Source organism: Macrobrachium nipponense, chromosome 41 (assembly GCF_015104395.2).
Source record: "Macrobrachium nipponense isolate FS-2020 chromosome 41, ASM1510439v2, whole genome shotgun sequence".
In the NCBI taxonomy this organism is placed as follows: Eukaryota; Metazoa; Arthropoda; class Malacostraca; order Decapoda; family Palaemonidae; genus Macrobrachium; species Macrobrachium nipponense.
Genome location: NC_061102.1, coordinates 22,624,956 through 22,643,955, shown reverse-complemented (window position 1 = coordinate 22,643,955; position 19,000 = coordinate 22,624,956). Strand labels below are relative to the sequence as shown.

General features: G+C 35.5%; 2 protein-coding genes across 2 annotated transcripts in view; one reads left to right on the top strand and one right to left on the bottom strand.

Annotated features, from left to right (window-relative positions):
- LOC135212592 (serine/threonine-protein kinase Sgk1-like) overlaps positions 1-16,167 on the bottom strand; it is a 41,388-nt gene extending 25,221 nt beyond the window's left edge. Inside the window, exons 1-2 of the mRNA XM_064246147.1 lie at positions 16,087-16,167; positions 6,013-6,943 (exon numbers count right to left, since the gene is read on the bottom strand). Of these exons, the coding sequence (XP_064102217.1) occupies positions 6,013-6,483 (471 nt within the window). The 5' untranslated portion in view covers positions 6,484-6,943; positions 16,087-16,167. The remainder of the gene's footprint in view (positions 1-6,012; positions 6,944-16,086) is intronic.
- Positions 9,167-19,000, top strand: part of LOC135212799 (putative proline-rich protein 21) — a 25,410-nt gene continuing 15,576 nt past the window's right edge. The window contains exon 1 of the mRNA XM_064246570.1: positions 9,167-9,321. Coding sequence (XP_064102640.1) covers positions 9,167-9,321 — 155 coding nt within the window. The remainder of the gene's footprint in view (positions 9,322-19,000) is intronic.

Sequence of the window (19,000 nt, the reverse complement as noted above, 5' to 3'; positions counted from 1 at the left end):
AAGTTTGTGCAGATTGCATTCGTAAAGGCCTTTGAGACCAAAGCATAAGTCGTAAATCAGTTTGAATTTCAACCATAAGATGTGTAAATCCGAATCAAATGTTTTCAAATTTTGCAAGTTAAAATTATTTGTAAATTTCACTGAGACACGAAAAATAAGTAGAGTTTATAATTACTTTATGACGCGGCGATTTAGTTATAGATTTTCCTTTAGATAAGAAATCACCCGATGCACGTTTGGAGATATCAGAAGTTTCGATAATTGAGTCAGTAAAATCCATTTTTTTATATATAATTTCTTAAGAATGGAGGAGAGCATTACTTTACTTTCACTGAGACTCGAAAAATAAGTAGAATATGATGCGGCGTATTGGTTTTAGAGAGTTTCCTTTAGATAAGAAATCACCCGATGCATGTTTGGAGATATCAGAAGTTTCGATAATTGAGTCAGTAAAATCCAGTTTATTTTTTATTTTAATTTTTTCATCATTTCTTAAGAATGAACGAGGGCATTACTTTGCTTGCACGCGCAGCCTAATACGAAAGGGCCACTCATGAAGGAAAAATTTCACGAAGCATTTTTTATTTAAGATTCCATCAGGAGAAAGAGTCTTTGTAATCGTTTTCTATTTCGATACGAAGGGGGTGACTGCGAACTTTTGAGCGACTAATCTAATCCGGTCAGGAAGAGAGAAGGACGTGTCTGGAGGAGGAGCTTTTTCTATCATGGAGGATGACCTTAACATCGAAGGAAATTGATAGCTGCTGGAGAGGCTACGGAACCCGCAGAACTTAGGGTAAGTTCCATGTTTTTTGTGTACACACGCACACACACACACACACACAAACACACACACACACACACACACACACACATATATATATATATATATATATATATATATATATATATATATATGTATATATTATATATATGTATGTGTGTGTATTTGTGTAAATTAGAATAGAAATGTACATATGCAAGGGTTAAAAATATGCTTAGATAATAGATGTTCCTGGTAGTTCATAGAAATATTTAATAACTTATAGTTTATGCTTACTGATTGTGTATAGAAATTAGCCGTTGATAATGAATAGAAGTATCCGGGAATAATGAATATAATTACCTATTGATAATGAATAGAATTGTCGGTTTGAAAACAGACACAACACAATTTGAATGGTAGAGACAAAGTTATCACGGCATAAAATATAAAGCGATATCAAATTTGGGCTAAAGGCCAAGCCCTGGGACCTATGAGGCCATTGCAGCGCTGAAAGGGACATTGAAGACGAATAGGTTTGAAAGGTGCAACAGGAGAAAAACCTCTCAGTTGCACGATAAGACAATTATTAGAAGAGACTTGATAATAAGATGGAAGAAAGGGAATATGATCAGAGGTACGGTAAAAGAAATTGACAGTTGTTGCAAATCATAACGCGAAAACAAACCCGTCTTCTTGTCAATAACAAACGATAAAACCTGCGGTTTAGCCGTATCCGTATCTCGGCTGGTACCGTACTCGTTAGAGACTGGTACGTGTTGTTTGTTCTTTGCTATTTGGAGGTTATCGTTAATCGGAAATATTTGGAAATGTTGTCCGGGTTTGCTAGACGGTCGACACTGTACCCTGACCACGTTGATGTGTTTACATTGCTCCAGACTCATGCAAGAATTCGTTGTGTTCTGATAGGCTGATTTGCAGCTGTTTTATTGAATCTCTGGTTCATTTGCGCAATTATTTGATGCAGTATGACGCCAACTTTCTGCAATATGACGTGATAACACCCGTTGGCGGGAGGGTATTGCCGCCAGTGCACCTCACGCAGTGTACGCACTGTAGGCATTACGTAAGGTTCGTTGCAACATCCCTTCGGCCCTTAGCTGGAACAATTTTCATTTCTTTTACTGTACCTCTGATCATATTCATTTTCTTCCATCTAACTCTCCAGCCTCTTCTAACAATTGTCTTATAGTGCAAATTTACAAGTGTAATTTCACCTTGAATTTAAATGACTACATAGTGACACACACACACACACACACACACACACACACACACACACATATATATATATATATATATATATATATATATATATATATATATTATTTAATGAAAGGAGAATGTTGGAAATGAACTTGAAAGTCGACATTACAAATCCAAAGCAATCGCTGACTAAATGTTTCTTAAGCGTTTTCTTAAAATGAGAACGTTTTTCTTTCTGTGTTTACAAGCGCTAACGTATTTTTACAATAATCTGAAAGTTCAGCTACTTTATAATAAAGGTGTCTGAAGCAATGACGTCTTATTGCAGTGATTTATCAGTCAGTGACGTCTTTCTTACACTCTTTTCTTGCTGTTATTGCTAAAACAAAGACAAGGTTCTTACATGTTTCCGAAATAAGACCGTATTTCTGAAGTTCATCACTAGTCTGACTTGAGTAAGACGGCTTTGCACCGCTCATTGTTCTGAAAAATACTTAGTTATCTCGCTGATAACCTTTAAGCATATCATATTATTATTGCCTGAGTCGCGTTATACACAACCTTCCGCTATCTGCTGAAGTGGAAGGTTTTTCTTTGTACGGTGCAGGATGAGAGGTGAGGAAATTTCTTACTGCATAACGCTCAGGATGAGTAAGTGTGACATTACAGTGACGTGTGTATGAGTGTTTCCTGAAGTTGGAGTTACTTGTTGAAGCATTTTCTAAGTTGAGTTTCTCTGATTCATGTTCGAGTAACGCGGATGTACCTGGGCTTGGTTGATGGATTACTTAGTTAATTGAAATGGAATTCATGAGTTGTTGTAGGTCCCACAGCTGACTTTGCACGGGTATATGTCACCTGGGTACCTGCTTGTTTGCCTTTGAAAGGAACTTCATTTTGAAATAATAAGATCATTTTTTTGTCGCCTGCTAGACAGAATGAACTACAATTAAGCCAAATGAGCCATTATTTGACTAAATAAAAATAAATTTCAGCTCCATATGAAACCTTTGGGGTATTGACCAGACAGAAGGATGATTTCAGAGGCTCCTAAAACTAATTTTGGAAACAAAATTAAAAATGCTGTCATTGGCTCCTGTGGGTGTTTCAGCGTACAGTTTCAAGCATTAAAGTGTAAAGCACAATGTACTACCAAGTGTACTTTGCATTAATGTCGCAGTGTAGTACATTTGTCAAGAGCGCTATAGTGTTTATATACGTGACCACCCTTTGCATCCTAAACTGATATCATCAAAGCCCCGATGTACACAATTGATGCTGTCTGACATTTTTTGTTTGATTTGCATTTTGAATTCCGGCTTAAAGTTATTCATCTGTCCAATTTTTTTCAATTAATTTAGTTTATTCATCACTGCCATATGTTTGAAATGATTCTTATTATTACCTTTTAAATTTAGGACGGGTATCCCTATCTCTAGTTTTTACCCCAAACAGATATCCATAAAGTTCAAATACCAACGAATACAGTTTTCATTCTCCACGAAGATGTTATGATAAGAGTGAAAAAGAGACTTACGAGCGAGTTGAAAAAATATAGTGGAAAATACAACTGCCAGAGACTGAGTTCAAGATGGATGAATTTTTTATTTGGCTACAAGTCTGAGCCTAATTTCTGTTTAGTGAGAATAGAACTGGGTATAAGAGACGAGGAAATACTCTAGTCTTGATTAGTTACGAAGCTTCCTGGAAAGAAACGGAGGTTATATTTAGAGGGATGAGATGGGCAACGTTACTCGTTTTGTAATCGTTGTACTCTGAAATTTATAGTTTTCTCATTATTTATTTCACGAAAATCAATATTAACGCGATAGTTAAGTTTATATAGAATATATATATATATATATATATATATATATATATATATATTATATATATATATATATATTTTTTTTTTTTTTTTTTTTCAAATTTACGATTGTACCATCTCTATAAGCTTTTGGCCCTTAGAGCACAGTAGTATTGCTTTGGCAAGTGGTTTTATAAGGCTTTCTTTGTCCTGAGAGAGAGAGAGAGAGAGAGAGAGAGAGAGAGAGAGAGAGAGAGATACCGTTACTGCAATTGGTTATTTGTTTAGCATTTTGGTCTCGTATTCTATTTTGTTATTAACTACATTTGCAGCTATTGTAGGTAATGATATTTTTTTCCACAGAATTTAACGAAGTGAGCATTATATTATTTCAAGAGGCGAAGACTGTCCAGCAGTGAGTGAGACGTTTATTGCAAATTTTTACTTGAATTTGCAATTATTCACTCTGCGAATCCTCTGCTCAAGAAATTAGTTTCTATTAAAGGATTTGCTTGGTATTTTTCATTATATTGTGATGCATGGAATTGTGGATATATGAAAATAAATTAATTCTGAGCTAGAGAGAATTAGATATAAAAGGACATTTGTAGCTCGATGTATGTATATGAATCACGGTAATGTGATATGATATATATATATATATATATATATATATATATATATATATATATATATATGTATGTATGTATGTATATATATATATATATATATATATATATATATATATATATATATACGATATATATATATATATAACGTAATGAATATCTAAAGTTTACAAGGGTGCAGTCAGAATTACCCAGAAAGCCTCTGGGTGCTCATGTTAAAAAAAAAGAAAAAAAAAAAAAAGACCGCGCTATACGAACCCTGTGTGGGAGAGTTCATACAAAAAGCAGATGGGAGGGCCACAATGCAAGATGAGTCACAGAGAGAGAGAGAGAGAGAGAGAGAGAGAGAGAGAGAGAGAAGAGAGAGGAGTCCCTGAACAAGTGGTATGATCTGGTACAACTGTACCTGCTTTGCCGTGTTAGAGTGTGATGGCGAACTGCGTGGTGTAAGCGAGTCGCACTAATTTTCCGTGCACTTCCTCTCTCTCTCTTTCTCTAAAACGCACTGAGATTAATTTCGGGAAACGTTTGTGGGTGTTGGAAGTGTTACTTTGTAGTTATCATTTTTCGCTTAGTCGGGAAGTAAGCCTGCAAACGACTTTGTTATTGTTGTTGTTGTTGTTATTCTTGTTCTTGGTGTGGGGTAGGAAAGGTTTAAAAAGTTCTGAAAAAGTTGTTTCGCGTCAAGTTGAAGACACAGGAATTTTTGGATAGGATATTTATGATTTACTTATTAGAATGTAAATTCAAAAAATAAACGGTGTACATGTTAATCAGCCCAGAAAAATGATCTCTTAATAAGATATAGTGTATTTATGTTAATTTTCATTGGTAAAACAATGCTGTATTTTCTAGGAGATTGTAGCACAGTGCTGCGAGTAAGTTGGAGGTCGGATCACGCCTTGTGTTTCCATCCATGTTTTTTATTCGATTCGTAAAAGAGATTTACAGCTGCATGTGGTAATTTTTTCAATGATTTATTTTTATATTAGTTTTGCATTTAATACTTGAATCGTTAATGATATTTGTCGGAGTGTAGTATTTTTTTCATTATTCATCATCCTATTTGTTTTGCATTTTGTAAGAGCGTTTGTTGTTAGTATTTTGTCATTATTCCGTTTCATTTTCGTTTTGCATTTTATATTTGAATCGTAAATAAGATTTGTAAGAGCGGTTGTTATTAATTTTATGTCATTACCCATATTCCTATTCGTTTTGCATTTTGTACTTGAATATTTAATGAGATTTGTAAGAGCGATTACTATAAGTATATTTTCATTATTCGTTTTCATATTCGTTTTGCATTTTATACTGGAATCGAAAATTAGATTTGTAGGTGCGGTTGTTGGTATATTTTCATTATTCATTTTCATATCCGTTTTGCAAACCCAATGAATTAGCATTATTGTTTTTAAAAGAGGGACGACATTGAAAACAGGGTCTACACAGTTGGGTTTTCCTCCTGTAACACCTTTCAAACCTTTTACTGTCAATTTCCGTTTCAGCGCTGAATGGCCTGAGTTGCCCCAGTGCTTGGCATAATACAAAAAATAAAATATCTATATAAATGTATTTATAATACTTACAGTTGGATCAGGCTGGTTTTGGTAGGCTATGGAGACGGAAGGTTCGGGCGACGTCGAACTGTTGCTGTCCTCCAGGGACCTCCCGTAGCCCGATTCCCTTGCCGAACTCTGAGAGTCCTCCCTCTCCGCCCCCGGGATCTTCACCCCGATCATCCCGTCGACGGCGTCCGTCACTTTCCCGTCGCCCAGATCGACGTCCCAGGGCTGGCCGTTCCCCTGGCGGTGGGGTTCCTCCGTCACTGCGTCGTGGAACCGCAAGACCGGCTGCCAGGGGCCCGAGGAACGACTGGCGAAGGAGTCGTCATCCAGACCGCCGTTGGCGATGCCTCCGACCCCCTGATCGGTGGATCTGTCGTCTAGGATGGAGGAGTCTGCCAGGGGCTCGGCTTCCTCCCCGCTGGTGCAGGGCGATGCAATGGCATCCTTGATGGCGCAAAGGGCTTTCCAGGTACATTCGCAAATGCAGGTCATTCTGAATACACTTGGTTTCGAAGGGCCGCTAGAGTGTTCTTTTCTGTGACCTCTTATGTGTCTGGGTGTTATTCAGCGCTGTCAGATGCTCTGATCACGATATTTTTCAGTCGGAAAGTCTGATATATAGATTCACTTTTCTGGGCGTTTCCATTTTCTTGAAGTCTTTGAAAACACGAGTTACAAAACTTAAGACCAGTCTGCTTCGTTTCACTTAAATAGTATTCGCTCTAGGTACTGTCCAGGGCACTCGAGAGAAAAGACGTATGACCTCGTTGGCTCCTAGTTAGTGACTGCCCCTAGACCAGCAGAGGCACGTTGCGATATTAACCCGCCCGGGGCCAAGGCTTCATCGAGAATGGTCGACGATAAGCCCTATCAATGGAGTGCCAGTGGTGTCACCATCCCGACCACACCAGTAGTAGTGCCATGTTGCGACGCTGATGCCAGAGAACTAAAACTGCAAAGAAACAAAAACGCCATCGAATTATAGTAAGAAAAACTGGTACAGTTATTGAATTATTCTTTCATTTTATCATGCTGGTTTCCTTAGCTGTACATTATGAAGTATGCGTAAATAATACAATAGTAACTTCGCATGTGTTTCATGAACGTTCGGTGACGTCATCACAGTGCCAGCCTGTGACATGTCGGGTTTAGGTTTCAAGTTTGGGGGACGCCGTTACCTCTGATACAGTGCCATATGTCGGTGCCATGCTTTAACTGGCGCGTGGGGGAAAGAACTTGAGTTGAATGTTTGTACCAAAATGCTTCGGGAGTCGTATTTACTGGTTGTTATCATAATCAATTTCGTTATTGTTACTGTTGTTAGAATTGTTGTTGTTCACATCTGCATCTGCATGGATTTTTATCACTACTGTTTCTGTTGATAATGTTGTTGTGATTGCTACTCTTGTAAACAAACATACCTTGTTTTTTCGTAGAGTCTGAATTGTCATCCTCAACTGCTAAAAAAGCAGTTGTGTCAATGATGCGCTACTAATATTATATGCAGATTATATATATATATATATATATATATATATAATATATATATATATATCTATATATGTGTGTGTATGTATGTATGTATGTATGTATTGTATGTATGTATGTATGAAGACCTATAATAAGGCATTCAACATATCTTGACTAAGCATTACTGGGACAAATAAATCTTTATTTATGCATTTTATTATATTTTTTTATTCATATATATATATAGATATATATATATATATATATATATATATATATATATATATATATATATATATATATATATATTATACTATATATATATATATATATTATACAAGGCGTAGGTACCTCCAAAAAGTGGATGCCAAAGGACAAGATAAAGCTGCCAAGCTATAGAAAGTAAGTGCACGATTTAAAAAAAAAGACAATATGTACCGCAGCAAGTATAATAGAATGATATATGCAATATCTCTAAATTGCTTCAGCAATGATCATTGTTGCCCAAAATAACTTACATATATGTGGAGCTAAGGACTAATCTGGGTGAACTGTCCAAACAACGGTAATCTGCTTTGTATTTAGATCATCTGGTTACCCTTCAGGGACCTGAAGGAGTAAGGCCTTATTTAGTCTGTACTCTGTTTTTTTTTCCATCTGTCCATCCGCCTGTGGTGTTTGCGTATGGTAACACTGCGTCGCGGGCTTAAGATAGTTACATTCAACAATGATAATAATATCCTATTTCAAAAATTAACGGTGTAATTAGCATACAGTAATTTATTAAAACACTTTTTAGTTGCAAATGTACACCCAGATATCCTTTTATTTACCTAAAACTTACACATAGCGTAATTATTTAAACCTCGGGACGCAGTGTTACCATGCGAAAACACCACAGGCGGATGGACAGATGGAAAAAAAACAGAGTATAGTTTGACACATAGTGGAGCGAAGATGAGTTCTGATCCTACGAGGAGTTGAGAAACTTCTCTCCGATGTTGGCTGTGATGACTGGGACGGTCAGGTGGATCTTTTAGAAGTTTATTGAATTCAGGGACCGTAGCAACAGGATTATTTTCCAGTGATAGATACACTAAGTCTAGTCACCTTACTAGGACCGCAAATTTCTCCAACTTTCGACAGGGTTTTTAAGCATGTTTAAATTTTTCTGTTGTAAAAAAAGTGTGGGTTGGGGGTGGGGTCAAAGTACCCTTTTTTGCCCCGTCTCTTAAAAATGTGGGTGGGGCACATGCCCCCTCAGGCCCCCTCTCCCTACGCCTATGATTTTATATATATGTATATATATATATATATATATATATATATATACATATATATATATATATATATATATATATATATATATATATATATATATATATATATATAGAGAGAGAGAGAGAGAGAGAGAGAGAGAGAGAGAGAGAGAGAGAACGAAAATCTGTATATGTACACGGAGAACGTCATGGATAAATATTTAAATACTTTAACAGTAAGAAAAAAAATGAATTAATACCGATCATTCTTACGAAACTGCGATAGTTGATGCTTGTTCGCACAAATATGGGTAATGTATCTCATTATGCTAATTATGTGATATTTTATATAATTTGGAATTCTTATTCATATCGTATCACATTGCTATTATTCTGTTATTATATGGCGCTCGGTACAAGCAGTTGGCTAGGGCTTGTAAGATCGTATGAAATTCACGAATAATGATGATGATGATTATGATGATAATGATGATTATAATGATAATGATTATGATGATTATAATGATAATGATTATGATGATTATGATTGTAATGATTATGATGATAATGATTATGGTGACGATAATAGTGATAAAGATTAGTATGATAATGGTGATGATGATTATGATGATAGTGATGATAATGTTGTGATGTTGGCTATGATAATGATGCTAATGATAATGTATTATGATTATGATGATACTGATTATGATGATGATGATGTGATTTTGATGATACTGATTATGATGATAATGGTGATAATGATTATGGTGATAGTGATGATAATGAAGTGATGTGACGACGATCATTATTATGATGAGAATGGTAATGATGAGAATGATTATGATGATGATAATGATGATCATGGCGGCGTAACAATGCGTTATGGCAACATTTTTGTTTAATCTTTTGCCGTCGCGATTATGTTGTTGTGCTGGGGAATCCCACTATCGCAAATGCTTCACGTTATCTGGTGGATTAAGGGAACCCCACCACCAGATTGTTGTACAGTGTCATCATGCCTTAATATAGTATATATTATTATATATTATATATATATATATATATATATATATCTATATAAATACCTCGATAAAGGTGGAAGTTAATGGGCCGTATATATATGTATATATATAGGATCAATTACACTGAAATTATTTTTGGATGAGGTTGCTAACCCACCACAGTTGACTAAAAACGATGAAGATAACTTGAGTCCCATTTACATGTCAACAAATACGCTTTTTTTTTTATTTTTTTTATTTTATTTTTTCTAAATTAGCCCGGAGTAGTTTTCCCTCATAATGTTTGAACTTTAGATTTGTTTTACACTCACTTATATATATATATATATATATATATATATATATATATATATATATATATATATATATATATAATTTGTGTGTTTGAAAGCTTGCTTGCTACTATAAACAGAAAGAGTTAGAGAGCTTAATGTGTTGCCTATGATTATTATTTTGCGTTGAATACAATCGCCAAACATGACAAAACGCTTGCTATCAATCACTCGTACACACGCGTGAAAACAAATTAAGAGTGATCAATGAAAAGCGAGTATGTATACGATATGTATACGATAGAAGAATTTAGACGTGTTTGTCCCCTCCCCCCCTTGTTTTTTTTTTATTTTATTTTCGTAATAGCTGGAAATAATATCAATTGGAAATCGGGGAACTATGACGAAAGTCAACACGGGAGGCGCGTCCGCCGTTGTCCATTGAATTTTGATCGCTTTTGATTGTCATTGAATAATTCGGAGGGCCGCTCATGCACGAATCAAATTTGATTTCATGATTTCAAAGGTATATGGACTCTAGGAAATATTAATGGCGAGTGGAAAGAGCGAAGGTAAGCCGCGCGTACGGAGGAGAGCGTTCGTGTTTTTTTTTTTTTTTTTTTTTTTTTTTTTCAAGATGCCTGAACTTCGGAGTATCGTACGAAAAGCTTTGAAAGGAAGAGTGAAACGAAATGAAATATATCGGTCGCTCGTGGTTATTTATTTAATTATTTATTTTATTTATTTATGTTTTGTTCTCGACTTGTTTGTACGTATGCGTTTCAGCTTTGTTTGCGTGTCTGAATGCATGCGTGATTAGTTTGTTTGTTTGTTTGTGAATGCGAAAGTTTATTAGAATAGATACGAATTGTTTCCGGAGAAAGATACTGTATCTCATTTTCGTAGCAGAGATTTGTCTCGATTTTTGAGGGGGGTGGGCGGCGGGGTGGGGGGGAGATGGAGGGTGTGGTCCATATTTGCAGTGACAAGGTTATTAGTCTTTATTCTTCTTTTATTTAAGAAAAAAAAATCCCCTAAACGAATTACAGGTCATGAGCGTTATGGTACAGTTATCTTTTATTCGTATCCTTTTTAATCCTATTAGAAAGAAACCAGGTTTTTTGGAGTGATGGGTTTCCTTAGTCTTTAATCTTGTTTAATTTTTAAGAAATTTCCCCCTTAAAAAAATTGCAGCTTATAATGATATGGCATAGTTGGCTTTTATTGAAGTCCGCATTGATCTTATAAAATAGAGACGAGGTCTCTTAACTGCTGTTAATTATTGAAATCGGGCAATTTGCTCGTGCGTGTTTGGAGTAATTGATTCTATTGGGCCTTCGTCGGGTCGCGCGCGAACCTTTATTGAAACGCACCCAAAACAATAATGGCAATTGCTGTTACTAGTGAATATGGAGCGGCGAATTTAATCAAATGTTTTGCTTTGAAGTTTCGCGTCTCGATCGAGGCGTACTACCAATGGGCATTTTACTTTTTTTTTTTTTTTAGTATCCGCTTCTGTTTCCAAATTACTGTCTTGGAGATAACTCTTTATTCTTTATTAATTTTTCAAGTATTTCAATGAGACCCAGTTCCTCGTTGGACGAGTCGGTAACGTGCTCGACTACCGATCTCAGGGTCCGGGTCCGATTCCCCGCTCTGCCAACGAGGAATCAGAGGACTTTATTTCCGGTGACAGAACTACATTTTTCGGTGTGGTTCGGATCCCACAATAAGCTGTAGGTCCCGTTGTTAAGTAACTAATTGGTTCCTAGCCCCGTAAAAATATCTAATCCTTCGGGCCAGCCCTTAACTTTTTTCCAATGAGACCCCGTAGTCGGGTTGTGTCATCAGTGCACCTCATGTGGTGCCTTGTAGGCATTACTTAAGGGTCATTGCAGCGTGCCTTCGGCCCCTAGCTGCAGCTTCTTTCATTCCTTTTACCGTCCCTCCGTTCTTATTCTCTTCAGTCTGACTTTCCATCCTCTTTAACAGTTTCATAGTTTAACTGTGAGGTTTTCCTTCTGTTGCACCTTTCAAAGCTTTCTGTCAATTTCCGTTTCAGCGCAGAATGACTTCATAGGTCCCAGCGCTTGGGTTTTGGCCTAAATTCTATATTCTCGCCCTTTAGTTATTAAAATGATATCGGTTAGCACAAGGAGGTGATACATGAAAAATAATCTGAGGTGGGCTGCCTGGAGTTATTTAGCTTTCATTTTGATAACAGTTTCTCAAAATTGTTTCCGCACTCTAGTACGTTTGAGAATGCTCTATGTCAGGTAATAATATTTCTTTTGCTTTTTTATATAATTAAAATACGATGGTGTTCGGAAACTCACATGCAACCAATCAGCTGCGCATTCAAAGAATGAAAATGTATTTAACATTAGCGTCATTCGTCACACCATCTGTGCCATGGGAATCGTGTTCCGATTCTTTTTTTTGACATCATGGTATTTTATAAGTACAATTGCCTCAGCCGGAGCCTTTATTAAGATGAGATTGATTCGAATTTTGGATGAGTAAGCAAGTCCTTTAAATGATCTTTTTAAGTCAGCTGGTTGTTTTGTTTTCGATTTTTTTTATTTATTTATTTATTTATTTTTACATTACAAACATTCTTGAAAGAAGGAGATAACTCAGGGGTCTTTGTGTATGTGAAATGTACTTACATACATACATACATATATAGGAAAGAGAGAGAGAGAGAGAGAGAGAGAGCTTCGTTTTTTGATCACGTGAACGATAAGTGGAAGCAGATAAGATACGGCCCAAAAAGCTTTGACTTCAAGGCTAAGTCAGAAGATAATGAATGATTCAGGCAAGTCGAATGGCCAGGCACTTTTCGAATAAGGAAATTTCATAGTCGAAATCCTTATTGAAGTAACTTATAAGAATAGAATCCACAGGTTCAAAAACACTTTATAATTAAGTGTCCCTTGACCCTGAAAGTTCAATTCGTATCTGTCGAAAAATAATCATCGTCGGTGATTTTTTTATTTTTTTATTTTTTAAACCTTTGTTGTTTTCATGGCCAGTCCTAATTACATACAAATATAAAAACAATCAGACAAACATGACCCTTGTAAAAATGTGAATTTTTTATGCTGAGATTGAATCAATTGAATTTGATATTTAAACCAGTGATTTGACGCGAATTCGGTTAATTGATGAACTACTAGGCTAAACCTTCAACAGTTACGTCTTGGAAAACGTAAATTAAATTGGGTTAGACGAGGCTGGTTTGGAGTAGATTAGATCAGGTTATGTCAACTATAGAGAATATTTTTTCCCTTTTTCTGTTTATGAGAATCTCAACAGCCACATTAACCAAATATATGAAAACAATTTAAGATTAAGAGTCTTCAATGCAGGGAAACAATGCTGAATTCACAAACAGGCCCTTGAGAGGTATTTCCAAGGTCAAAGCTGACCAGAAATGATAACCTTGAGAGGTTTACGTCTCAAGATAATTTTCAAGGTTGAAGAATAAGGAAAAATGCAAATTTAAAAATGAGAAAAACTATAAATTTAAGGATAAGGAAAATTGTAAATTAAATTCCTTCCAATAACACTACTAGTTCTACAGTTAAAGGTATCTTTTTGCAGTCTCTCAGGTAAAAATGATACAAGCGTCTCTTTATATCCTGTCAAGTAGTACAGTTCTGCAGATGCGCGTGTTTAAGAATGAGGAAAATTGCAAATTTGAAAATGAGGAAAATTGTAAATTTAAGGATAAGGAAAACTGTAAATTAGATTCCTTCCATGATCACCCATAGTTCTAAAGTTACAGGTATATTTTTTGCACTCTTTGCACTCATTGAGCTAAAAATGATACAATCGTTTCTTTGTACCCAATAAAATACTACAGCTCTGCAGATACGTGTTTCTATATTATCACGTTTACAGGTATCTTTTTGCACTCTATGATCTAAAAATGATACAAGCATATCTTTGTACCCAATAAAATAGTACAGCTCTGCAGATACGCGTTTTTATATAATCACGTTTAATTGTACGTATACTTGTGTCTTTCGTGTACGTTATCTTTCTGAAACACAGCCAGAGGAGTCAATATTATGATAGTATCAGAATTTAGCTGTAGAGATATCAGTAATACTTTTATCAGGAAGAAATGGAGCTACATTTACGCAATGCCTGCTGGTTGGTCTTATTCATGGGTGTCACTGAAGTGAAAATTTTGCTTGTGTTATGACCGTAAAATTGATTAGTTTAAATTGTGTTTTACATGGGCTTTTATTATGTCTATACCATTGTTTGCGATTTTGATTTGGGTAGATTTTTTTTCTAGGGTGGTGTGGGGCGTGGATCGGGCCCTGGTTTTCTTGTTTAGGTGAAGTTGTGGGTTAATTAACACTGTATGTACTTTAGATGGTGTGAAGTGTGTGTGTGTGTGTGTGTGTGTGTGTGTGTGTAGGTGTAGGGTGGGGTGTGTGTGGGTGTTGATTGACGGGGGACTAAGAGAATGATCCAATATTGATTTACGAAGCATTTGAAAAAAAAAAAAAATCTAACGTCATTTTAATGCCAAGCAATATGAACGGTGTAGACCGTAACGTCGGATTGATATTTGCTGTGTTCATATCATTTATTCTTCTTCCTCTGTTTTTCAGTGTTGTTGGTGCAATTTGGTGTTTTTCAAAGCTTCTCATAATACATTCATAAATAAGATCCTCCGAATTAAATCAAATCATGTGATATTTGATTGACTAAATGAAAATGGATAGGTGGACAACCAAAATATTCATGGAAGTCACGGCGATGAAGAATATTTTATAAACTTATCGCTTAATAAGACGGATTTTTATGGGCTTATGAGCAGACGACTTCAGACATTTTGGTGGTCACCCGTCTCAGCACGGACCAGAGCCATTTGCAATTTGTTTGCGTTAAATGTACGTGTCATTATAATACTCTGTCTATCCCAGAATGAGGAACACGGAGGAAACGAAGTGTAAAAGAAGGAAAAGGGAAAAGACTAGGATTTATTAACTCTTTCCAAAAGTGGGAGGATGACAGGTATCGGGGTGGACGGAAGTTGGGAGGGGATTTCTACGGCCTTAGGACAGACATTTCAAAATTTTAACATATAAGAGAGAGAGAGAGAGAGAGAGAGAGAGAGAGAGAGAGATCATTTGTATTGAAATTAAAAGATGATTAGAAAATACGTTTATCATGTATGTATGTATGATATGTATATATATATATATATATATATATATATATACATATATATATACATATATTATATATATATATATATATATATATATTATATATATATATAGTATATATATATATATATATATATATATATTATATATATATAATTCAAAACTGGGTGGGGATTTCAACAACTGACATCTGACATTGCGAACAGCACCACAAAACGCTTGCCTCTTATCCATGTTGGGCACAACGAGCCACTGTTTTGATTCATTAAGGTGCCTGTTTTTATAATGCTGGTGAGGAAGTCCCTTATCTCTGAAAGTAATGACTTGTACTAAGAGGCAATAAACATGTCATTGTTGCATAAAGGTGATTATGTGTTCTGGGTTGTCTGTCCTTACGTCCGTAGGTAACTTTTAATATCTATATTGACCTTAATAATATGCACCATATTGTGTGATATTTATATGTGGTTAATTGAACTTCCTAAATTAGACTTTGGTACACATAATGGTTCTTGTAGCACAGGCGCTAACGGCGCACTTGGTCATTACATCATAAAACAGATAATGGAAGATGGCAAAAACTAAAATAAGTATAAAAATAAATTAATAAAAAAAATATTTTCTTGTGATGGTCTAAAACATAATTGCATCGTGTTAATTCATCACGTATAACTTTTAAGACGTAATAATGATCAGTAATTCTTATATAAACACAATCTTGACTGCGCATCACTATTTTCTTGTGCCACGTAGGAAGTTCGCCAGACAAGTTCTCCCGTTGTCAGATGCAGTTCCTCACGATCTATAGCAGTTACATTCATGACTTCTTACCTTACGTTTAGGAAATATAATTGAGGGAAATTTGCCTTCAAAATACCTGTGATATTCACTCGAAGATTTGAGAATTCCAAGGAAGTTTCTTGGGTGTTGTGTCTCGTCAAACTCTCGATATAAAACTAGAATAGGTTGATTGGCCGAATCTTCAGGCTTCCTTATAGATATCTGCTGATAAGGCGATAAGGCTTTTATGTACTGATAAGAAAGAACACGTACGCCTATAAAAAACGCTCTAGTGTTAAGGTCTGTCTGACAGAGCTGGGTTAAATTCAGAGTTGTCTTTGAATTAGCTTCAGGCAGGAGAATTGGGAATTTTTTTATAAGTATCATTATATTTGTAGTTTATAGATCGCGTGGAGTATTTGTTGTTTGGTACTCTAGTCATTGCAGGATTGTAATCTCAGGTGTTCCTCAGGGTAGTGTTGTTGGCCTATATGGTTTGTCCTACCAGAAATTCAGCTTCTGAAAGATGCTACATTATTTTCATTGGCCACGTCTAATTTTAAGTTATTTGCATATTCTGTTCATAGATTTACTATTATGGGGAGTGACGTGAACCTTATCATATCTCAGTGCATATATGTAAGTAGGTCTAGGCAGTGGATCTCCCCCACCCAGGCGTTTTCATTGGCAGTTTCTTTATCTATATGCAACTTATGTATATATTAAGTGTTATTTTTAGACGCAAATTTACCTTAGGGAATATATCCTGTCCATTTCTCCAATTGTATACAAGGATTGTGGAAACCTCATTATTTCATTGAGCCTTTCTAAACATAAAATATTATTATTATTATTATTATTATCATTATTATTATTTTTGGTAGAAGACCCTCTTTTAGGCAAATGCTGTTAAAAAGGATGGCAGAATTAAGCGAGTTGATTTTATATATTGTTTTTCTATTTTCCTTACAATTCGCTTCTCAGGCTCAGTGATGTTTCTGAGTACTGGCCAATATTCATATTGGGAATTTTCAAAAATTATAAATGCTGAAGGAATCTTTTATTAGAACAAGATATCAGGTCCAGGTCAAGCAGGGGTCGTCGTCAGTGCTGGTATTATTCCGTAGGCGTAGTCCAGTTCGGGCCGGGGTCGTCTTAGGTTTTAAGGGCTGGTATTGGCGCTGGTATAGCTGGTATCACGTGACGTTTCGACCTTCTCGTAGGTCATCTTCTGACGAGTCGGTTGAAGTGACTCTGTAGCAAGAAGTTTGCGGAACGGTATTTTATAGCGGCTCGGACCTAGAGTTGCATTCTCATTGGTCGGGCCGGTCTTGGACGAAGCCGTGGATCTCGCCTCGAAGGTCTCGGGGATTCTCTCGTGCGAGCGCCACAGTAGCGTGCCTGGGGATGAACGTCAGGAATTCCGTCTGTAGCAGGAATCGTATCATCTGTGGGGGTTCCTGCTGGTAATTATTCCGTAGGACTACGCCTACGGAATAATACCAGCACTGACGACGACCCCTGCTTGACCTGGACCTGATATCTTGTTCTAATAAAAGATTCCTTCAGCATTTATAATTTTTGAAAATTCCCAATATGAATATTGGCCAGTTACTCAGAAACATCGCTGAGCCTGAGAAGCGAATTGTAAGGAAAATAGAAAAAACAATATATAAAATCAACTCGCTTAATTCTGCCATCCTTTTTAACAGTATTATTATTATTATTATTATTATTATTATTATTATTATTATTATTATTATTATTATTATTTTGGTAAAGGACCCTCTTTTAGCCAAATTCTGCTAAAGAGAATACCAGTATAATTGCATGACACCAGAATTGTGTTTTAATAAAAGATCAGTTTCAGCATTTGTAGAAATTTTCTTTTTAGAAATTATTATTATTATTATTATTATTATTATTATTATATTTATTTTTAAGAAATTATTATTATTATTATTATTATTATTATTATTATTATTATTATTATTATTATTATTATATTATGTTATTATTATTATTTTGGTGAAAGACCCTCTTTTAGCCAAATTCTGCTAAAGAGAATTCCAGTATACTTGAATGACACCAGAATCGTGTTTTAATAAAAGGTCACCTTCAATATTTGTAGAAATTTTTATTTTTAGAAATTCCCAACAATATGAATATTGGCCAGTAACAGAAACATCGCTGAGCCAGAGAAGCGGATGATAAGAAAAATGAAAAAAGAAAACAAACTATATAAAAACACTCGAAACTCTCTTTAAATCTGCCACTCCTTTCTTTAATTATTATTATTATTAATTTATTTTTATTATTTATTCATTATTGTTATTTATTATTTACGTGATGATGATGTTGATAATGATACACGGTTAACTAACTGAAGAGCTTCCACAGAATACAATGCCCATAAATAAGAAAAATAGAGCACAAAGAAGGTGGAATGAAGTTATCGATGAATTTTATTTTAAACGTAATGGACAGTTAGCTGCGATTAAATAACTTGATATGCTGAAAGCAGAAAAAATATGTCTTGCATATTATTATTCTTGAACACTTTCGAACACCCTCAGAGGGAGTGGGGGAAATAATTGCAAAAGTAATGTATTTAATTAGTTAATAGCTATTTACAGTTATTATTTCCTCTTCGAGTAAACATCTCAAAGACCTTTCCATCGGGTTTCAGATACGAACATTTTCTTCTGACTTTTCTTAATAAATAAAAGTAGAAGGTCTTCAGTGGGCACGAAATGAACAAGTGGAACTTATACAAGCCACTTTTCGACCTTGCTTTACTCGTTCGTCGTATACGTGGCCTTGATCCAGTTCGCTGAAATCACTGACGTCGTGAGTATGAGTTGCATAAGTGGATATGTTTCAGTAGAGACCTGGTGTAGTAAGTTAGTGTTACCTTACCCACGAATTTGTTTCCCGCCATAGGGGGTGGGTAGGGGGCTGTCAGCGCTCCTCACGCGTGGTTTACTGTGCAGGTATTACTTATGGTTCTT